The sequence below is a fragment of the Lingula anatina genome, chromosome 10 (genome assembly GCF_051362555.1).
Source record: "Lingula anatina isolate TDL-2025a chromosome 10, LinAna3.0, whole genome shotgun sequence".
Classification (NCBI taxonomy): Eukaryota; Metazoa; Brachiopoda; class Lingulata; order Lingulida; family Lingulidae; genus Lingula; species Lingula anatina.
The window spans coordinates 18,351,960-18,376,535 of NC_141776.1; the positions used below are offsets into that span (position 1 = coordinate 18,351,960).

Genomic DNA, 24,576 nt, shown 5'->3' on the forward strand with positions numbered 1-24,576 from the left:
ATAAAAAGTCTAGAAAATTTCAACAGAATTTCAATTGGCTTCCAGAACACCAGAATGCATTTGAAAAGTTAATAGATGCATGTACTGAATCACCCATCTTAGCATCTGCAGATTTCTCCAAACCATTTGAATTGCGGGTGGATGCCAGTAGAGTCGGTCTGGGTGCTGTGCTTTACCAGAATCAGGAAGGTCAAAACAGGGTAATTGCATACGCAAGTAGAGGTTTGAGGCAAAGTGAAAAGAATTATTCCATTCATAAATTGGAATTTTTAGCGTTAAAATGGGCCGTCACAGAAAAATTTTCTGATTACCTGTATGGAAATTCTTTTACAGTCAGAACAGATAACAACCCATTGACATATGTGCTAACGTCTGCAAAATTGGATTCCACAGGTCAACGTTGGGTGGCAGAGCTGTCTAACTACAATTTTAACATTTTTTATGTCTCAGGCAAGACAAATGTGGAAGCAGATACTTTTTCTCGAATTAGATGGCCGCTAGAGATTACAGTTGATAGTTGCCAAGCTATTTTTCATAGTTTTCAGATCCAAAAGCCATTAATTGCTGTTTTTCCTTGTACAGAAAATGTCATTCCAAAGGTACTGTCTGCTTCTGTTCAAATGAATCAGAAAAAAGATTGGATACAATTGCAAGAAGCAGATCCTATTGTAAAAAATGTACGGGATATTTTGAAAGGTGTGAAGAAAAGAATGAAAGGGAAAGATGTAGAAAGTAAGACTTTTGAAAGAAAGTTAGAGAGAATGGTGCTATATGATGATGTCCTGTATTGTACAAGACGATCTAATGATGGGTCAGTAACTAAACAGTTAGTTCTACCAGAAGCCTTTAGAAAAGACGCTTTGCATGGTTGTCATGACGAAATAGGTCATCTTGGAAGAGACAGAGCTGTAAATCTCCTTCAACAGCGTTTTTATTGGCCCGGAATGACAAAGCAAATGTCTCAACACATCAGTGGTTGCCCTAGATGCATAAAACGTAAAACGTTGCCCACTGCTCATGCAGAATTATGTTCAATTTCTTCCTCTGCTCCCTTAGAATTTGTCTGTATGGACTATCTTTCAATAGAGGATGGAAAGGGTGGAATAGGGAATATACTAGTTATTACCGATCATTTCACGAGGTACGCGCAAGCGTACCCCACGTCCAATCAAAGGGCAAAGACTACTGCCAGAATCCTCTTTGACAATTTTGTGGTGCATTATGGCTTTCCGAGTCGTTTTCATACTGATCAAGGCCGAAATTTTGAAGGAAAGATAATAAATGAGCTGTGTCAATTGGCGGGAATAAAAAAATCCAGAACAACATCATACCACCCAATGGGAAACGGCCAATGTGAAAGAATGAATAGAACACTTTTAGATATGTTGGGAACGCTAGATCCAACTCAAAAGAAAAGTTGGAAGAAACATATTGGCTCGCTTGTGCACGCCTACAATTGTACCCGTAATACTTCAAGCAATTTTTCTCCTTATTACCTGATGTTCGGCAGACATCCTAGACTGCCAGTTGATTTGCTTCTAGATTCTTTCCAGAAAATGTCCAAAATTCCTCCCACTGTCAGTATGTCGATGATTTGAAACAAAGGTTGAGCGATTCATATCGATTAGCAGCTGAGCATATTGAAAAAGCACAGAGAAAGCAGAAGAAACATTTCGATAATAAATCGAGAGGAAGTGTAGTGATGACTAGAGATCGTGTTCTTTTGCGTAATGTTGCTTTTACTGGGAAGCACAAACTCGCTGACCGTTGGCAGAATGAGGTGTATATTGTCTCATCACAACCGAATAAAGACATTCCGGTTTTAACAATAAAGAGAGAAGACGGTGTTGGGAAAACCAAAACGGTTCATCGTAATATGCTCTTGCCAATTTACGCACTGCCATTAGAGAAAGAGTTACGTGAGGAACAGAGGAAAAAAATCGACTCATCAGATCGTCCAAAGAGAAGTAGAAGAAAACCAGTTTGGTATAATGATAGCAACTGGGTGTTTTAAATAGCATATAGAATATTTATTTTATTTTTTGTTAATATTGTACAGAAAAAACTAATAAAATGGAAAAAATTGATGTTCCCTTGTCGTGTTGTAAATGGTGTGGAAACCAATTGTTGTTGGTGGGGGAGGATGTAATATGAGTATGTTTGATGTATGATTGTGGTTGTAGAGAAGTGTGTTCGTGACTTATCGTTTGTGTCCGTGTGTCTTCGTTTCTATATAAAACACGCCCCTCTTTGTTACGCGGCACATTCGTTTCTTGTTTCTGCCATGTTCACACACAGGTATGATAGACTTGATTGGTTTACTTTGCATTTTCTTTGTGTTTAGATTTTGTATTTCTCTAAGTTTAGTTTGATCATTTCAGTGCTTATCATTTATTTTCATCCTTAATTAGTTTAGAAATTTAGTAAGTATCTTTAGTTCATTAATGTTATTCATTAAAATTTTTCTAAGTTTGAAGTTCTGCATTAAGTTCATTTTATTTATTTGTAAATTATTAAAAGGACATTCGTTTCTTGTTTCTGCCATGTTCACACACAGAGTACACTCGGGTTCGTAAATAAAGTATATTGAGAGCTGTTACATAAACTAAACCAACTTTTTTTCCTGACAAATGAATTAAAAATATGCTTGACCTGAGATTAGTGAAAATAATTTAGAACTAGAGGATCAGAGAGGCGATACCGCCTCCAAATATTGTACCACCAGCTGGAGCAAGCGCATTCGTATAGACCCCCACATACACAAAATAAGGGACACAGTCACCAGTCTTGTGCTTGACAAGCTGTAAACATGCAGACAACAAGAATTTTCAATATATGCAAAAAATATATGAAACTAAAAATGTACAATCAAATTTAAGTTCATCGTAAGATAGGTGAAAGGTCATTTTCAAGGTCACAGTAAATTGCCAGTATATGACTTCCTATTCAAGTTCAATAGTAACTATGGACCTATCTCTGCCAGGTTTGGAGTTAAAAGAGAAAGAAATTAGCAGAGTTCAGTTCATGATAATAAGTAGATCAAAGGTCAATTTCAAGGTCACACTTAGATTGCCAGTATATGACTTCCTATCCAAGTTCAATAGTAACTATGGACCTATCTCTGCCAGTTTTGGAGATAAAAAGGAAGCAAAATTTGCAAAGTTCAGTTCATGGTGAAAAATAGGTCAAATGTCAATTTCAAGGTCACAGTAAGATTGCCAGTATATGACTTTCTATTCAAGTTCAATAGTATCTATGGACCTATCTCTGCCAGTTTTGCAGATAAAAGGGACTAAATGTTATAATTTTGGAGTTACCATAATGTGCCATAAATTTCCTACAGAAAAGATTAATTAAAATAAAGAAAACATCATTTTGGTCAAATTCTTAAAATAGGAGGTGCTCTGAAGTTCCAGAAGTTCAAATTTGATGAAATAATGTCATTTTTGACCACAAGTTGTCTGCTTTGCCAAGCCTTATGTATTATTTTTCCGGAGTTCAAAATTTATTATCCATTACCGTACTGCACATTTTGTTTTCACCACCAATATGCATTTTTTGATACAGTGTAACTTTAGAGATAAAAGGGAAGCAAAATTTGCAAATTTCAGTTCATAGTGAAAAGTAGGTCAAAGGTCAATTTTAAGGTCACATTTAGATTGCCAGTATATGACTTCCTATTCAAGTTCAATAGTAACTATGGACCTATCTCTGCCAGTTTTGGAGATAAAAGGGAAGCAAAATTTGTAAAGTTCAGTTCATGGTGAAAAGTAGGTCAAAGGTCAATTTTAAGGTCACATTTAGATTGCCAGTATATGACTTCCTATTCAAGTTCAATAGTAACTATGGACCTATCTCTGCCAGTTTTGGAGATAAAAGGGAAGCAAAATTTGTAAAGTTCAGTTCATGGTGAAAAGTAGGTCAAAGGTCAATTTTAAGGTCACATTTAGATTGCCAGTATATGACTTCCTATTCAAGTTCAATAGTAACTATGGACCTATCTCTGCCAGTTTTGGAGATAAAAGGGAAGCAAAATTTGTAAAGTTCAGTTCATGGTGAAAAGTAGGTCAAAGGTCAATTTTAAGGTCACATTTAGATTGCCAGTCTATGACTTCCCATTCAACTTCAATAGTAACTATGGACATATCTCTGCCAGTTTTGGAGATAAAAGGGAAGCAAAATTTGCAAAGTTCAGTTCATGGTGAAAAGTAGGTCAAAGGTTAATTTCAAGGTCACATTTGGATTGCCAGTATGTGACTTCCTATTCAACTTCAATAGTAACTATGGACCTATCTCTGCCAGTTTTGGAGATATAAGGGACTAAATGTTATAATTTTGGAGTTACCATAATGTGCCATAAATTTCCTACAGAAAAGATTAATTAAAATAAAGAAAACATCATTTTGGTCAAAATTCTTAAAATAGGAGGTGCTCTGAATTTCCAGAAGTTCAAATTTGATGAAATAATGTCATTTTTGACCACAAGTTGTCTGCTTTGCCAAGCCTTATGTATTATTTTTCCAGAGTTCAAAATTTATTATCCATTACCGTACTGCACATTTTGCTTTCACCACCAATATGTACTTTTTGATACAGCGTAACTTGAAAACCGTATGGAATACAAAAAAACGGAGACCATATACCGTGTTGGGCTTTACATGCTCTACAAAATGCAAAAAAGAATGGGTCTCTAGCATTAACGGTTCCCGAATTAGAGACAGTTTTCAGTTTCGGTACTTTATGGCTGCTACTCCCGTGAAAATGCACCGATTGACCCCAAATTCACGGAGATGAAAGATGACCCGAAGGGTTACTCTTTCCAATAATATTATTGGTTAAGTCTGTGTGGTATCTGAATAACAGGGCAAAAAAAATTTTTTTCGTAAAAAAATTCATTTTTTTGAAAATTTTGGCCCGTTTGACCTTGAAATAAAGGTCAAAGGTCAAATCCAAGGGCATATTTGAAATCTACACATATGACTTTTGGAAAGCTGTCTGTAGAAATTTTTCCCATAACTCCTTCCGTAGGGTAGATAATTAGCATTTAATTTTGCCATTTTTAGACAAGGGTGCATTGCAATGAGTGCCACACCTAGACCCCAATACCGACAAAGCCCAAATTTTACGTGGAACGAGTTGAGATTATAGGTGACCTAAATCCAAGAGATGGGTACAGGGGCCCTTACTGTCTAGGAGGAGAAGCGGTAACGGTGACTTGGCGGCGGAGCCGGCGGAGCCGCAGGAGCCGCAGGAGCCGGCGGAGCCGGCGGAACATACGGGTCGGGACTAAAACCATGGGTACCGCCAGCGCCTACGCTGGTGGTACAATCATGTGGACCCCTGCGAAGATTTGTCTCACTTAACATTCATTTACAGTTCTCAATCTATTCTAGAACACTTAGTATATTTTTTTACAGTTCTAATGTTGTTCTGTAATGAATGTAACAGTTCGAGAACTGTTTTTGGAAAGTCCTTCAGAATGTCTTAGAGCAGATTAAGAACATTTTTCATTAAAGAGAAAAACATAATCTAGGACAGACTGAGAACCATAAGTGAGCGTTAAATGAGACAACTTTTCACAGGGTGACTTACTTTTGAAGATGATGAAGGTAATTCCCTCAAAATTTCAGAGTGTGATGACTTGTCACTACCAGAGGATGGAGATTCTATGGTTGGATAGTTAGGATACGGGAATGGTGTTTTTAATCTTGGACCATGAGACTCATGCAACCCAGAATGTCCACTTTTCGATTGTTTTTTGTCTTGATATTTTCCCTCTGATGAGATACCAGGTTTAGTGTGGAAAATAACATCCTCATCTGTGTACTTTTCTCCTGTTCCTCCCAGAGGTCCTTATATGAAGATTAAAAAAAAATTATTAATATTTCTGACACACAAACACAGCATGATATTGCAATTTACTGTATGATGAAACTGACCACTCTTTTTCATGTCTTAAGGCTAAAGTTCACAATTTCAGTGGTGTTACGGAACTCTGAATGATGCACTTATAAATAGATTACTATTTACCACCAGAAAGCGACTTGAGGAGCAGTAATAAATATCCCACAATATATGAGGGACAAGGATAAAAGTCGATAAAGATAAAAGCCCGAAGGTCGGAGTTTTGAAAATTTCATCATACCCAGGAGTCAGGGAGACGTAATTTTGAAAAATTCATCAGATTTACGCATTTTAAAATATTAAGTAATTTTTAAGCGACAAAATTTTACCTTAGGTCCTGTAGGACCCCATGATTTTTGACTGATATCCTACAGGACATCTCATGGGACCATCTTATGGATTTTGGGGCAATTTCTTTACTGTACTATATACAGCAAGAACTATGCAGCCACTATAGGACTATTTAAATTTTTAAAGAAGGATTTATTCACCCTGGTATTCATCAGGTCTCGAGGCTTCATCTGGACAATATAACTCCTGTAGGTCCTCAGGTTTCACTGCCAGAAGATCTGCAAGATCATGTCGGTCCTCGTCAACAAACCACTGCCGCAGGTGCCCCACAGGATCCTTATCCAATGTGCATTTCAATACCTTATGTAGTAAAAGACTGCATCTGTCTGATGATGTTTGCTGGAAATTAATTTTCTCTGTGTCTGAATCACTAATGATGCTCTTTGAAAATAGATAATCTAACAGTCTCCTGATATCAACTCCTCCATCAGCCATGTAGGACAAGTGTTTTCGCAAATTCTCACATTCAACCTCGTGAAACCTTGCTTTCTGAAAAAAAAGTAAACATAAACTGTGCATAAAAATGGCCTACATGACTTTATATTTCTAAACACTTGCATAATTGATATTTTGAAAATAAAAGTACTCATTACTTTAGTAAAAATATATTCCTGCAAAAAAAAAAAAAAAAAAAAATACTTTGCTTCTTACTTCAATTACAACTGTGCAAAAATGTATTATAACCCCCCCCACACACAAGAAATATATTTATATATATTAACATACTAATGAGTGAGAATAAACTTACTCTAACTTCCTCAATCATGACTTCTATTTCAGATGGTTTAACAATTTCCTTCACTCTTTTTTCAATCCTCCTCAGCAGACATATAAGTTGCTGAAAGGAACCCTGCAGATGGCAGAATATAAATTCCACAGGTTCTTTAGGACAGCAATCATTCCCTAACTGAAGTTCAAGTACAATAGCTTTCCACACCCCTGGAATCTTAAAAATGCGATCAAAGTTTGCTTTTGGCTCCAGAGGCAGATACTGCTGTAAATGATGGACATGAGCAGGTGGTGCAGCAGCAATCAACTCCCGATCTCCATTCTGATGAATTTCAAGCCGGCCTATGTTTTGAACAATAACAGTAGGTTGCCCTGCTGTCTCCATGTTTGCTTGCCTCATGCCTGCATTTAAACCTGGTCTTCCATAGAGATGAGATGGAGCACACAAGGCCTGTTGGTCTGGAAGTTGTTGTTGTTGTTGTTGATGCTGTGGGGTTAGATTTGGCAATTGCTGATGTTGTGTTTTAACTACTGGATTTGCCAAATGTTGCTGGTTTATTGGTACTGATGATGGTGCCAACAGAGATGGCAAGGATGAAAACTGTTGTGGTGCTGGTAAAACTGTTTGATCTGAGATATTCAAAACTGACTGCTGCAGTGATGTCCCTGGGGCTGGGAGACTCCACTGTGCCTGGTGGGACACAAAGGGGTTCATAACTGACTGTTGCTGCAGAGGTTCTGATGACCCTGGGGCTGGGAGACTCCACTGTGTCTGGTGGGACACCAAGGGGTTCATAACTGACTGTTGCTGCAGACGTTCTGATGTCCCTGGGGCTGGGAGACTCCACTGTGTCTGGTGGGACACCAAGGGGTTCATAACTGACTGTTGCTGCAGACGTTCTGATGTCCCTGGGGCTGGGAGACTCCACTGTGTCTGGTGGGACACCAAGGGGTTCATAACTGACTGTTGCTGCAGACGTTCTGATGTCCCTGGGGCTGGGAGACTCCACTGTGTCTGGTGGGACACCAAGGGGTTCATAACTGACTGTTGCTGCAGACGTTCTGATGTCCCTGGGGCTGGGAGACTCCACTGTGTCTGGTGGGACACCAAGGGGTTCATAACTGACTGTTGCTGCAGACGTTCTGATGTCCCTGGGGCTGGGAGACTCCACTGTGTCTGGTGGGACACCAAGGGGTTCATAACTGACTGTTGCTGCAGACGTTCTGATGTCCCTGGGGCTGGGAGACTCCACTGTGTCTGGTGGGACACCAAGGGGTTCATAACTGACTGTTGCTGCAGACGTTCTGATGTCCCTGGGGCTGGGAGACTCCACTGTGCCTGGTGGGACACCAAGGGGTTCATAACTGACTGTTGCTGCAGACGTTCTGATGTCCCTGGGGCTGGGAGACTCCACTGTGCCTGGTGGGACACCAAGGGGTTCATAACTGACTGTTGCTGCAGACTTTCTAAGACCGTCTGTGACTGTTTTTCCCCAAGGAGGCTGGAATCTGGATGAGACAACTGGAGTGTTTGTAGGTCAAATTGTTCGGTGCCAGGTACCTTTGTTATCTGAAAAGATATTGAGTCCAAACATTTACCTGATATTTAAGTTGGTTGTGTGGTCACTGTAAAAAAAAACATTAAAATTTACAAGACAAATTAGTTTGCAATCAATGTTAATGAGAGAGACATCATGTTTCCTTAACTATATGAGAGGCTGGCGGCAACGAAGAACTGTAGTTAAAGTAATTCAAAGACATCTCATCTGGAGGGATAACACACTTATAATAAATAATCTTCTCAAGTAATATGTGACCACAAAAGCTCAATTTCAAAAACATGGGTTATTGATAAGACTTTACATTAATCACTTAGTACACTGTCTACCAACAGGTTTGGGGAAATAATTTTATCTTAGGAAAAAAAATCTTCCTTCAATCTCCACCTCCTTCTCTCCTCTTCATTCCCTCTTATTAAAAAAAAAACACTAAACATCTAATATGACATCACCTGATGTAATGGGCGGCACACTTCAAGCTCTACTGATGACAACCTTGCCTTTTTACCGTTGAGGCCTTGTTGGGCCAACAATATTCTGCTGTTGAATATTATGGGGCACGATGTGGTAGAGTCGGGCTTAAAAGAGAAGGCACAATGTGGTCTGCTGTCATCTATCAAGCTCTGGTAATCCAATGCCTAAAACAACACATTTTAATGCAAATGTTATCTTTTAAAATTATGAAGATCGCAAAATTATATTGGTCTACCCAATACACTAACGAAATTAAATAGGAGATATGGATAGGAAAACACTATATAAACTTATAATATGGCTTTACAAATGAGAAATGCATGTGACGTGATTGTGCTGAAAGTATTACATTAAAATATCACATGCATGTAAAAGTGTAATACTTTTCTCTTCCTTATATTTATTATATACCTTTTCATCTTCCCCTGTCAAAGTCCATCCTTGAAAGTCCTTTATTGTGACCAGTACATCATGATTAACTTCACACACAACATGGTCTTTGTTGTCATGGTCACCATCACCTTGGTCACCATCACTGTGGGGACAGATGTAAAGCCTTAAGAATCCATCATGCACCATACGCTTCATGCCAATCTGTGCCATCCAACTGTCAAAAAACTGGAATGTGTAAATTGGCAAACACTATAATATACAGGGGTGGATCTAGGATTCTTTGAAGGGGGGAGGGTCCTAGGATGTGATGCCACCTGTCCCCCCCCCCTCCCCCACCCCCACCCCTGAGAGACATACAACAATGGAATGGTTTAGAACTATGATTCAGCTAATCAAAATTTCATTTTCAAGAGGGGACCATTTGACATGTGTAATTTTTTTTCATAAATATTGGGGGGGGGGGGGGGGGGGGGGGGGGTGGTGCAGGACCTAAATCCACCACTGATATAAGAAGGAACTGTTTTACCCAGTGCAAGCACACTTAGTTAATGACTGGAACCACGGCCTCTTTCTATGTATGATTGTTATGATGAAAGTTTACCAAATTTCAAACAAAATTATGACCTAATGCACTGCACATAATAATATATGTACTAAACACCTAATATGTTTATGAATTACTTTTATATGCTTTATAAATTAATTTAGTAGTTTTTTATGTACTCAAAAGTAGCATCATGGGTTGTTAATTTCTCTAAATGCATTTGTTCAGTACATTACAAATGTACACAGTATTACCTGTTATCATTTAAAATTATAGATACATTATAATAATAGTTCAAATATATTTTGATGAAGTATCAAAGCAGGTTGATTACTATATCCAGTTATAAATAATTATTTAAAATATAAATAATGAGTTAGTAATAAAAGTTCTAAAGTTTTGGAGTAGGTAACTAGAAAAAAATACAAAGTAGAATTTTTTAAGCTTGGCTCTGTTAGCTTACTGATGAAAAACAGCAACATTAACATCATTCAATGAATCTAAATAAAGAACATGGCCAGTTATTACAATTATACATCAAATATTGACAACAGATTGACAATATTGAAGCAATAATAACTCTTCCTTTGAGATTCAAAATTCCACAAGAAATACATTGTAAACAACGCATGGAAATATATTCCATTGCATTTTACCACTAAAACGGCTGTTATTGTAGTAAAACTAAAATCTGTGCTTGTCAATAGGGCTTTCGATGCCTTTCTTTACGGTCGTCAAGGCATCCATTGCCAATGACGTTGGGGTGTCACGCGGATTCTCACGTTAATTCGAGACCAAAATAACATGTGGTGCCAAACGTGTTGATGCAATCCGCAGACATTAGTTGCGAGTTTTTGGACAGTGCGTCAGATAACAAAGAGCCCAGAATTGCACACATTGTAGATATAAATGCATTTTGAGCAGTAAGACTAATATATCTTATGAATCTTATACTATTGTTATATAGTGTTGTTGTTGTCTGCTTTTCCCGCGGTTTTAAGTAGGTCACCAGAAAATATCGCTCAATATCACGTGACTATGCAATGTCAGAGAGGGCTCCGTCAGTTAAAATCTCTTAAGAGATTTTAACAAAAAACCAAACGTTAAGAAAAAAAACCTGGACTAACTTTGAATGCAGGAATGGGGTCGTCGGCCATTGGAAAGTACGGGAAAATTGCCGTTTACTCCAGGAAAATCCAATTTTTGGCCAAAACGAAGAGTTATTATGACTTTAACCATCTAAAAAGGTCACAACCAGCACAGTATACTACCACAATGTGTCACAACTAATGCAATATATAACCTTTGTGACAAGACACCTTGTAACACAAGACAAAAATCAAAATTTAAGTAATAAAATTTTTGTTTCACAGTGGAATGTAGCATCACTTTTGTTTCACAACTAATACAATACAAAAAAATAAATTTGAAAGTAATTTTTGTTTCACAATTGCATGTGGTATTACTATTATTTCATCCATAGTATCGCTCATGCATGAGACAAGAATCTGAAGCAGCTCTGTCCCTGGATCAAACGACCCAAATACTAAGGCCAGCATCTTTTTCTTATTTGATGTTGTGATGTAATTACATGGGTTCCTCAAAGCTGCAGTGCACCTAAAGGGTGAAAAAGCAAATTAATATGTGTACATCAGACATTTACAAACAGTGGTACCTATGTAAACTTTTATTAAAATAGAGAAAAGTTGAATTTGAATGAAATTTCAATAATTAGAATTTATAACAGAGCAAGTAATATGTGTGTGTGTGTGTGTGTGTGTGTGCGTGTGTAATTTTTTCAGAAATCGTATGGGGGGAGGGGGGCAGGATCCCCTGACCTTCCCCTGAATCTGCAAATGGTATAAGAATGACTCGTTTAATCTAGTGCAAGCACACTTCATAAATAACTGGAGCCACTGACTCTCTCTCTCTCTCTCTCTCTCTATATATATATATATAGTAGCACAAGGTATCTCAATTAAGAATATTTATTTTTAAATGCATTTTAAATACCTTTAAGTATACGTGTGTACATGTATTAAGAAATCTTTGTCTTTTAAAAAGTCATTCAAACAGGACATACGTAAATTCGGTACCTAGTTTGGCTGTAGGTCACAAAAGGGTCAGTCTCATCAGTTGTCCATTTACAAGTCCCCATTAGGTCAGTTTTTGATTTCCAGAACTTTATCTCTGTCTCTGCATCGTCAGCATATGGAATACAGTGAGGAAAGCTGAGATAGACTGGTTTCTGAAAGGTTAAGTCATGTGGACCAATAACCACAATGGGGCTTGTTCTTGTCTGCTTGCCTCCTAAATGAGGGCTGTCACTTGGTCTCCAACTGACTCCAAGGTACATCTCTGTTACTGTGCCTTCAGGAAGGGAACCCCATGGTACCACAAGTGTAACCCCCACTTCCTTTAAGTGAACATAGCCACCATGATGGTCCATACTGAACTTCTGAATGTAGATTCCTGATGAAATCAGTGCTAATTCAAGGTCATTTTTCTCTTTCATGGTGTCTTCCTGAGACAATGCAGCATCTGTAAAAAATGAAAAAGTAGGTATAAAGGATGTGGACTCACAGCTAAATTGTTTAACTTATGAATTTGTAACCAAATTTAATGACCAAGGCTGAACATTTATAATCAAGAATGGCTTTTAAAACACACATTTTAACTTATAATATGATATATACAATTTTTTCTCCAATGTCTCACAAAATGCTGTGGTGAGACTATAATTGTACTTTATTGTGGATGTCCAAATTTTAATGCACTCACAGTTGACATACACATGCACATGCATGCAACTTCTGTAATTGTCTCAATTTTATATGTCACTGTCTAAGTTATAAATTGGTAGCTATGTATGGAGTATAATACATAATATCTAAATGAAATCAATGGTTGCTAGAGTAGAACCCTTTTTCTTTGCCAAAAATTCCACTTGCTGCAACTCACCTTCAGAAAGATCAAGGGAGACAGATTCATCAGAAGCAACCTGATATCAGCAAAAATAATGTAAAGATTTGTTTATTTATGTCAGTATTTAACAGCTTCAAAATATAGACGAATAAGCAGTCCTAACAAGTATAGATGTGTTACAAAAAGAAAAATATGTTAAGAATAACGCGTAGTACACTTTTCAAATCTTTTGCATGCCTTTGCATATATACTTAATTTATGTAAATCTTGTGTAAGTTGCATTTCTGTCAAATATTGAATATTATCTACATTTTAGCACAGATAAATATCTCATCACCCCAAAAGCATGACATGTGAATTTCACTGGGGTATTAGTACACTTTATATGTACATTAAATTGCTTCATCATTTTTGTTTTCTCCTATGGAATACAGATGTTGCATGTGATGTTTTATAAATATGCACCCAATTTTAAACTTATCCAAATTTTTTTTCTGACAAATGAATTAAAAATATGCTTGACCTGAGATTAGTGTAAGTAATTTAGAATCATGTGGACCCCTGCAAAGATTTGTCTTATTTAACATTCATTTACAGTTCTCAATCTATTCCAGAACATTTGTACATTTGTATTTGTTTTTTACAGTTCTAATGTTGTTCTGTAATGAATGTAACAGTTCGAAAACTGTTTTTGGGAAGTCCTTCAGTACACTGTATGTCCTAGAGCAGATTAAGAACATTTTTCATCAACAGAGAAAACCATTATGTTCTAGGACAGACTGAGAACCGTAAGTGAGCTTTAAATGAGACAACTTTTCACAGGTAGACTTACTTTTGAAGATGATGAAGGTAATTCCACCAAAATTTCAGAGTGTGATGACTTGTCACTATCAGGAGATTGGGGTTCTGTAGTTGGATAGTCAGGATATGGGAATGGTGTTTTTAATATTGGACCATGAGACTCATGCAACCCAGAATGTCCACTTTTTGATTGTTTTTTGTCTTGATATTTTCCTTCTGACAAGATACCGAGTTTAGTATGGAAAATAACATCCTCATCTGTGTACTTTTCTCCTGTTCCTCCCAGAGGTCCTTATATGTAGATTCAAGAAAATTATTAACATTATTGGCACACAAACAAAGCATGATATTGCAATTTATGATGAAACTGACCACTCTTTTTCATGTCTTAAGGCTAAAGTTCACAATTTCAATGGTGTTATGGAACTCAGAATGATAGTAATAACTGTAAGTATTCTCATAATATAAAGCGAGCTTCTGAAATATTTTAAAATTCACACATATCTCAGCATTAAAATTCATACACATTAGCTGTACCTGATTTGGTCCTAAAGTGCAATTTCAGATCAGATGTGATCTGACGTGATTTTCAAGATTAACCAAGCAGCCTTAAAGGATACTGACTTTGTTATTATGATCAGAATCGATCTTAGAGTAAGGCTATAAATGGACTGACTTCCATGTAAGTGGTAAAGCAATTATCTCCCCTCACACAGTCAGTTCAAACTAGGACTTAGGATCCAAAATAAGACTGGGTTCCCATGCCTAGATTGATCCCCCCGTCTAACTCCAAATGGATTCACGCTAAAATGGTATCAAATTAAGTGGCTTAAATGTCTGTTACGCCTTTCGAATCAGATAGGGGCAATAGTGTGCTTGATTTGGTCTTAAAGTGCAATTTAAGATCACAAATGATCTTACACAATCTTAATCATAACAGCAATAGCCTTAAAACGGACTGAGTCTGCTTTTAAGATCAAAAACAATCTAACATCTACTCAAGTGGTCAAGCAGCTTCCTCCCCTCAGGATGGGCGATGCCTTCCCTCACCATGGAGAACATCTCTGCTCACAAAAGGAAAACGTGAGAGGAGACAACTGCATAACAACTTAACTGGAGGTCAGTCCAGTAATGGTCTTTCTCATGGTTTAAAGGATTTGCGCCATACCATCAGAATGGCATGAACGGAACATATTCTTCAGAAAACATGCCCAACTAATGATATCTTTATCTAAATACACAAATTAAAAGCTCATTTTTTAAATTTTTGGCTTTAAAAAACATCCTATTTGCTCGGCCTGGGAGTTAATGAGCTACGTGGTCATGTGGTCCGATGACGACAATCGTGCCACCGGAGAACAGAGCGTGCTTAGCTGTCAAACTGAGCTGCATTGTCTACCTGTAAGATGACTTCTCTGGCTTCTGATGAAAGTTAATACTCATTCAAATCTCTTACCCGAGGGGTCTAAATCCTCGTGAAGCTGTGTAAAACCACTTCCCGTCTAGTCAATTCTTTAACGAGCATTTAATTATGATTATCCCACGTTGTATAAAACACTGCATTTGAATGAGTTAAGGGCATTGTTGATTATTGCATACGAGGTCCATGTTATTTGTGAAATTCAATTAATTTTATTAAACCGCTGACACTCCATCTTGCATACTTTTATTAAACTGAGGTGAACAATGCCCGTTACCTTTACAAGTCCTATCTTAATCATCCATCTAACTGGAACTTCCTTTACCTCTTAATTAGAGGGTTAAATGGCATTCAATTCTCCTGTAGCGAGTATCTATCTGGCAATATTTATCTCAGGTAAAAATCTACTTGTGCGTTAGTTTCAAAGAGCAGCTCCCGCAGGCCTGGGGGTACTAGATAAAATCTGAACACCAGGTTTATCGAGGAGCTAGAGAAACAAAGGAAGAATTTTTCCTGCACAGCTTCATAGGAATTTTAACATGGACTTGATCCAGCTTAGACCTCCAAACTAATAGGGTGACATGAGCAATTTTCACAAACAAATAATAAAACTATATTTCAGTTACCCTCCTTTAAATAAATATACCGTTCTGGGTAAATTAGAATATTTATTAAATCGCGAGAATATTTTTGACTTAAATGATGATTTTATTATTAATGGAAATTAAGCTACTATGTGAGGTACATTTGCTGTGATTACGCTGTCCTTCATGTTTTGCGTTAGTCTACATTTTGCGGTACGTGCTTGTAATTTTTTTAATCTGTGCATACAACTTTTGCAGGTCTGGTTACGCCCCTGTTATGTGATGAAATCTAAATTTGGCAATTAGTTCCTTAGCTTATTTAAATAGAATTGCAGTGTAAAAATTTCAACAAGATGTTGGCGCAATAGCCCTTTATTCTTTGTGGATATTTCCCCCGTCAAAGTTTGTCTATTTGTCTAAAATTGTCTTTCAATCTTTACTCTTTTTCCTGTTTTTCCTCAACACGTTTTCTTCCAAGGAAGTAATGCCTGGGCATACGCATGCTTCAAGATACCCTGAGAGCAATTTCTGTTATTTTAATAAAATATTCGCGACCATGTTTGATCTTAATTGTTTAAATATTGATATTTAACGTCATTTACAAATACCAATAAAATAACCCCATGAAATTAATGAGATATATTGAAAAATATGAAAGCCCACCAAGATGAGTTTGATACCTGTTATTACCTGGCTCTTGGTCAACTACAATGCATTTAAAATGCAGCAGCAATTAGTAAGCTTGCCAACTGATGACAGTTAATCTAAAAGACTATCAGTTTTGATATGATCTAAAACACCTGAGGTGACCTGTAATATGATGGCTCTTTACTGAGTCCAACGTGCCGGACTCTATTCAGGAGAGAGACAACAACAATGCGTCTGACTTCTACGAAAGTTTATTGTGAAGTGATAGGCTTGTATATACATGTACATTAAAAGTATGAGGAACACCTGTTTACTTTAACAATGGCTGAGAACTGTCATCAAGTGTAATCTGTAGGTGACCAAGGGTCATTCAAAGAATGCCACTAATGGAAGCTTGTGAACTTTGATGACATTTACCAAAAACAAGAAGATAATGTTACATCTCCCTTTCTTCAATCAAATGTCATGGGTGTTAACAGTCATAGTCTTTGTGATTATCCCTGCACTGGCAATATGTGCATGTTTATCCTGCCTGTCAGATATGTGTATCCAATAGTGAAGATATATTGTCATTGAAAAAATTCCTGATAAAGTTAAGTTCATATCCTTTTGTCCAAGGGTAATTTCCTCTAAAGTCTTATATATCACTTTGCAAAAATTACATAGATTCTATAATTTTTTGTTTGCAAACTCTGCCAGCTCGTGTTACATAGGGCTGGGGCGAATGACATTCATCTTTCTGAGGGGTTGATTTGACTTTAACTGGGGACTTAACTGGGGCATTTACAGCAGGCTTTGGGTGATCTGCTAGAATTTTAAGATCACTGGATTTATTAACCAGATTCTCAGTGCAAATAGGCACTTGTGGGTCAGTGTCATGAGGAACATTGGGCTCTTTTGTTTTGAGAATATGACGCCTGTTACGTCGATATATACCACCATTAGGAGCTTGTAAAACAAATGAATTTTCATTCACCTTATCAATGACATTGGCAGGTTTCCATAACTTGTCATTTCGCTGAAATCTGACTGACTCACCTACAGTTATAGGGGGAAGGGGTCGGGAACCATGGTCATAAAATTTCTTCTGCTTTTGACGACTTGAATCTATCTTATGTTTGACCTTTCCAGGATCAATGAACTGGGGACACAACTGTTGATTGGTGGCAGGTAAAACAGAACGCAACTGCCGTCCTTGTAATAACTGGGGAGTATCCGATGTCAAGGGGGGACACCCTGTATTCCAATAAGGCCAAATTAGGGTCAGATTTATCAGACTTTGACTTTTCAAACAGTTTCTTTACAATTTGGACATATTTCTCTGCTAGTCCGTTGGACTGAGGGTAATTGGGGCTAGAGGTCACATGTTTGAAATCATATTGCTTGGAGAAATCAGTGAACTCCTGAGAGGCGTACTGAGGACCATTGTCTGAAATGATAGTTTCTGGGATTCCAAATCTAGCAAATATAACCTTTAACTTGCTGATTACCTGATGACTTTGAGTAGAGGTAAGTTGAGCTACCTCAAAGTATCGACTGTAATAATCAACTACAACTATAAAATCCTTTCCCTCCCATGTAAACAAGTCAGTGGCAACTGTTTGCCAGGGGTAATCAGGGATGGGGTGTGGCTGCAAAGGTTGTTTAGGGTTGTTATTTCTCTGCATGAGACAAATGGGGCACTTGGAAACAAAATCATTAATGTCACCTGACATGCCTGGCCAAAAAATTGCTGATCTGGCTCGTTTTTGGCATTTCTCTATTCCTTTGTGACCTGTGTGTATAGAATGCAGCATTTTCACCCTTAGTTTCTGGGGTACAATAACCTTTTGACCTTTGAGCAGTATGCCATCAATGTAAGACAATTCGTCTCTGTGATTCCAAAATTCTATAATCTCAGAGGGGCAATCACTCCTTTTAACAGGCCAACCATTTAAAACGGTTTTGCGCAAAGTCTGAAACTGTTCAGTTTGTTCAGTTTCTTGACGAATTTCGTCTAACTTTCTATCACTAATAGGAATTTTTGAGAGCACTGCATGTACGTGTGCATCCATTCCTTTAGCGAGCTCTGGGTAGGTGTCTTTTACAAAATTGCGAGACAATGTGTCTGCAAGCGGTATCTGTGTACCTGGTTTGTAAATTACCTCCAGATCGTATCGCTGTAATTGTAACAGCATTCTCTGCAAGCGTGGAGGGGCTGTATTCAAGGGCTTCTTGAATATAGGAATTAAAGGTTTGTGGTCTGTCTCCACTACTACTTTACGGCCATAAACGTATTGGTGAAATCTCTTACACCCAAAAACTATCCCAAACATTTCTTTTTCTATTTGGGCATAGTTGATTTCTGATGTATTGAGAGCTTTGGATGCATAAGCTATGGGTTTTCCATCCTGCAACAGTGCAGCACCTAAACCATACTTAGAGGCATCAGTCTGTAGGGTAGTGACCTGGCTGGGGTCAAAATACGTTAACGTGGGACTTGGGGCCGCTGTGATTACCTCTTTTACTTCATTGAGAGCTTTCTCATGCTCATCGATCCAATGAAAAATCATGTCTTTTGCAAGTAACTTGCGAAGGGGGGTGGTAATCTCTGAAAGGTTGGGAGCAAATTTAGCAAGGTATGTCACCATACCCAGAAAAGTCTCTAACTCTTTCTTATTAGTCGGGGCTTTCATCTCCCTAATTGCTTTGACCTTTTCCGGGTCAGGCTCTAAGCCTTTTGATGTGATAATGTGACCAAAATATTTTACTTTAGTCACGCCGATTTCCATTTTTTCTCTGTTGAGTTTGATCCCACACTCACGTGACCTTTGTAAAACATTACGCAGATTTCGGTCATGCTGTTCTCTGTTTTTTCCAAACACTATGATGTCATCTACTAAGGCTATTACACCGTCAAGACCCTCAAAATTTTCGTCTACCCTTCTCTGAAACTCATCCTGCGACGATCTCAAACCAAAAGGCAGTCGCAGATATCTGTATCTACCAAATGGCGTATTAAACGTCGTAAGGTATGAGGATTCTGTGGATAGTTTAATTGTCCAATACCCTGACCTGGCATCCAACTTACTGAAGTATTGAGCACCTGCTAACTGGGGTAATACTTCTTCTAATGTTCTAGGGGGGTAATGGGGTCTCAAAATAGCTCTATTTAGGTCTTTGGGATCCAGGCACACACGTACCTTACCTGAGCTTGATTCAGGCTTCTCAACAATCACTAGAGAATTTACCCATTCTGTGGGCTCTGTGACTTTACAAATCACGTCAAGCTTCTCCATACGCTCAAGTTCATTTTTGAGCTTTTCATGAAGTGCATGCGGCACTTTGCGAGGGGGGTGAACAACAGGAATTACGTTGGGATCAGTGTGAATTACACATTCACCTGGGAACAATCCTATACCCTCGAATACGTCTTTGTATTCATGCAATATTTGGTCTTTACCAAATTCGGATTTGTTCAGACTTTGGCTGGGTTTACTAGAATCTCTTTTTCCGACCAGCTCTCGCTTCACATCAGCATCTACATCGCAAGCATACACTAACTTAATCAGGCACAAGTCCATACATGCTTTCAAACCAAGTATCGGTGAAGATTCTGTATCAACGACGTGAAACAGAAGGCCAATGGACTTTTTCTTATACTGACAAGTGAAATTTGCAGACCCTAAGTTTTTTAGTGAGTGACCATTATAAGCAGTAAGCTTCTGACTAGGAGGTTTCAGGTCGTCTACATGACCAATTGAGTCAAACACATGCTTGGGTAAAATATTCACTTGAGAACCTGTGTCAATCTTAAACTTAACATTGATCTTTGCTGGACCAATTTCTACATGGCAAAATGCTTGATCTAAACCCTCTGACGTGTCAATACTATCTACAATAAATTGTGAATCTGAATCAGAATCAGAATCGGGCTGATCTGGCAAAGCTTGCAACTCGTTAACATGTTTTTTAGCAATACTTTTGCGACATTTTTTAGCAAAGTGATTGAATTTCTTACAGTTATTACACTGTTTACCCTTAGCCGGACATCTATCAGTCTTGGCATGCTCGTAGCCACAATTGTCACACTCATGTCTGTCCTGCTTTTGCTGTTTCTTCTGTCTGTTCACATGTCTCCAGTTGCCTGTACGTGGAGGTTGTTTCTTAATGCTGCTGACCTCTTTTCCCATTGTCTTGAGTTGTTCCATTGAATACTCGTACGACTGGGCTATCTGGACGGCTTTGTCGAGTGTCAGCTTGTCACCTTCATTTATGAGTTTTTCCCTCACTTTCTCTGATGAAGTACCAAATACGATCCTGTCTCGGATCATCTCTTCTGCATTTGTGTATGCACAGTCGACAGCAAGTGTCCGCAAACGAGTAATAAATTGTTCAACGGTAGATGCACCTTGAGTTTCATTGTTAAACTTGAACCGCGCGAAGATGGGATTCAGTTTCGGCTGCACATGGGCTTTAAAACGGTCATAATATGACTGCAGCTTGTCTGGTTCATCCAGATTTGTCCAAGTTGACTTTATTTCTCTCCCCTTGTCTCCTATCCATAACAAGAGATAAGTCACCTTCACTTTTTCTTCCTTTTCCTTTAGTGGCCCATTAAAAATAAGTTCCACAAGACTATGGAATTTTTTCCACTGTTCAGGAAGATTAGACGCACTCCAGTCCATGGAAGGTGTTGGGATACCAGTGAGTTCCATGCTAACAGTTAACACAATGTTAGAACTGCTACGGATCGTCACTGTTGCCTATGTCTGGCAACCACTTCTGACACCATGTAATATGATGGCTCTTTACTGAGTCCAACGTGCCGGACTCTATTCAGGAGAGAGACAACAACAATGCGTCTGACTTCTACGAAAGTTTATTGTGAAGTGATAGGCTTGTATATACATTTTTTTTTTTTTTCTGACTTCTACGAAAGTTTATTGTGAAGTGATAGGCTTGTATATACATGTACATTAAAAGTATGAGGAACACCTGTTTACTTTAACAATGGCTGAGAACTGTCATCAAGTGTAATCTGTAGGTGACCAAGGGTCATTCAAAGAATGCCACTAATGGAAGCTTGTGAACTTTGATGACATTTACCAAAAACAAGAAGATAATGTTACATGACCGAGATCGCGAGGATCGCAACTATTGTCACCGAAGTTAGTAAGTCACGGAAGACCATCACAGACAAAGAAAGATTGTCAAGGAGTGCTGCAATTTTGGTGAATCCCACGGCAACACACTGAGGCATAAGGAAAATTGCTCAACTCTGTTCAACACAACTTTCTTAAACTATTGTCTGTATGCACCATGCAGCTCAGTTAAGTCTCATAGACCTTTATTCTCATTATCGTCACAGTACCACGTGACCCAGATTTGTTGCTTCATTTATGCACATTGAGGTGAGGTTTACTAAAACGCTTTTTTACTACTAATATTGTTTTTATAAATTTTTAATGGCGGGGATTGATTAAAACATACCTCTAGTGTATAGATTGAGTGCTGAATATTCAAAATTCGAGAAATGGATTTTTGTGGGTCTATTGTCCTTTAACACCAAGTAAGATTTGTGATCTTAAATTGCACTTTAAGACCAAATCAAGTGCACTAATGGGGGTAATTAACTTACATGCTCAGCATCAGGCAGTAAATTACCCCCTAACAGCTTTAGTAGGCATGACAGACATTAAGTTAGCAATTTAGTGACAATACCTTCAGAGATAGATCGATCCAAAGTAAGTATGATATATTTGGGAATAGTCTCTTAGAGGATATATATATATATATATATATATATATATATATATATATATATATAAAACTTCAATTCAAAGTGAGACGTACTCCCATGGCATGTGGATTACAATGCCTTTGTATTGGTTGAGTTGGTCTCATTTTCAAATGCTCAGGTAGTGAGGTGAAACACAGCTCCCAGTTTCATCTCTTTTTTTTTTTTTTTTTTTTTTTTTGTGTGAATCATGATATCGAACAACAGATAGGAGCAGGCTTGGGAATATTCACTAAAACATTGTATTTTTGTTGTTTATTGTTGCTTTTACAGGCATTAAAACCACAATCAAAATCCTTGCCAGTTCAATTGTGCAAAAAATGTCAACAAACTAGAGGAACAGTGAATTGACACTATACCTCCAGATATTGTACCACCAGCTGGAGCAAGTGCACCTGTATGGAAAACAAAAGAAAAGAGACACCACCCCCAGTGTTGTGCTTGGCAAGCTCTATAAAATGCAGTAAACAAGAAAAGTAGGTCAAAAGTTAATTTTAAGGTCATACCTAGATTGCCAACATATGACTTCCTTTTCAAGTGGGGGCGTCTTGATAGTCTGAAGGTTCATTGGTCCGAAAATTTGTAGAATTTTCATCAGTTTTTCAATTAAGAGGTTAATTGGTCTGAAGGTTAATTTTCATTAGTCCGAAAATTAAAGGTCCATTGGTCCAAAGGTTCGACAGTCCGAAACATTTTAAAATGTTCTTCATTTGAAGAATTTTAATTACATATGGTATCTAAGGGTGCGTTCCCAATGAAACTATCATTCTACGTAGATTGAACTCCACCGGGAGTCTCACTGAATGCAATCAGATTAGCAATCATGAAGCTGCTAGGGGGTGATTAACTTTCGTGTGAACTCGGCTTCTGGAATCTTTATCACTTCGTTTTGAGTGTGACCGAAATGCACATGAAAGTTATCCATATATGGTTCCGTGAGCTACTCTTAACAATGTGGGGCAGTGGAGGGATATGCAATGGCTACCCATCCCAACCCATGAACACCATACATGATTCATATGAAAGACTGAATAAAGATTGGAACGCATAAAATGAGAGAACGCCTTTAATGACATAAAATTGATTGACCTGTGCTATTAATTTTTTAATTATATAAGAAACTGATAGATGTGGTTTCACGCTCCATCAATTCAAATATAGGCTACCTTTAAGAGCACACTGAATGTTAAAAAAAAAAAAAAACAGGTGTCTCAATTACGAAATATTTTTGATTAAGGGAGAGTCCCGATTTTCAAGAGGCTGATTGCGGTCCACCTACTACAAGCTGTAAGGGGGTAATTAACTTTCGCGCCCGCTCGGCATGACAGCTATTTAGCGTGAAACTCTAGGGAGTTAGGGCTATCTACTTGGATAGATCTTATCTCTGGGAATGGGGTCTAAGTTACTGTGGAAAAAGGAAGCACATTGCAAGCAATGAAGGAGCAAGCGCCTTTGCGTGTTGAGTACAGTGCACGTCCTGACAACCTACGAACAAAATCGAAACACCGCGGGATTGCATCACATATGCGTCACCCCCCACGCCAGGAGTAGGCCTACATGAAGCATAGATCCTATCTGAATGTACGGGCTGCTACGTGTGGTCTATGGCCAAAAAAATGGGGAAAGTGCGTGAGGAGCACGTCCTTCGTGCAACTTTTGGAAGACGCAAACAGCACATAGAAACTTTTCGACATGATCAACAGCTGCTGCATGCGATCTAGCTACATCCTAGCCGAACGCAAGGAACTTAAGAACCGTGCATCCATAACGCAGTTGGGACCTAGGCATAGTGCGTGCTCACATCGCCCGCTTGTGTTTTGTGCATGACTCAGCCAGTTTGCAAAAATTTGGACCCAAACAGGCCGTAAGAGCCCGTACGAATGGTTGTGCCCGAGGCTTTTCTTCTTCCTCTACGATTTCCGTGGCCTCCGCTACACCCAGAATTTGCAGGGGACGTGCCCTCTACCAGGGCGACGAATTGTTTTTCACAAGATATTCACAGATATGTCTTTAGATAAAAAGACAGTCATATCATTCCCTGCCTTTTTCCATTTCGCCCCTGTACATGTAATACACTATACACTTTATTTATACAGTAGGCCTACATTTGGACTATCGAACCTTTGGACTAATGACCCTTCGGACTTATGAACCTTCGGACCAATGCACCTTCGGACTATCGAACATTCAGACCAATGAACCTTCAATGCACTTTCGGACCATTGAACCTTCGGACCAATGAACCTTCAGACTATTGAACCTTCGGAATATCGCTACTGCCCCTTTCAAGTAACTATGGGAGTATCTCTATCAGTTTTGGAGATATAAGTGTGAGAAAATTTGCACAGTTCAGTTCATGGTGGGTCAAAGGACAATTTTAATTCATAGTTAGCTTGCCAGTATATGACTCCCTTAAAATAATAACTTTGAGCATACCTCTGCCAGTTTTGGAGATATAAGGGAAA

At 38.2% G+C, this 24,576-nt stretch overlaps 1 protein-coding gene across 1 annotated transcript in view; it reads right to left on the minus strand.

The window, feature by feature from the left end:
• LOC106174229 (uncharacterized) overlaps positions 1-24,576 on the minus strand; it is a 53,123-nt gene that overhangs the window by 18,696 nt on the left and 9,851 nt on the right. The window contains exons 8-16 of the mRNA XM_086998251.1: positions 13,712-13,971; positions 12,916-12,955; positions 12,051-12,495; positions 11,421-11,571; positions 9,429-9,635; positions 8,996-9,181; positions 7,004-8,554; positions 6,396-6,744; positions 5,593-5,852 (exon numbers count right to left, since the gene is read on the minus strand). Of these exons, the coding sequence (XP_086854377.1) occupies positions 5,593-5,852; positions 6,396-6,744; positions 7,004-8,554; positions 8,996-9,181; positions 9,429-9,635; positions 11,421-11,571; positions 12,051-12,495; positions 12,916-12,955; positions 13,712-13,971 (3,449 nt within the window). The remainder of the gene's footprint in view (positions 1-5,592; positions 5,853-6,395; positions 6,745-7,003; positions 8,555-8,995; positions 9,182-9,428; positions 9,636-11,420; positions 11,572-12,050; positions 12,496-12,915; positions 12,956-13,711; positions 13,972-24,576) is intronic.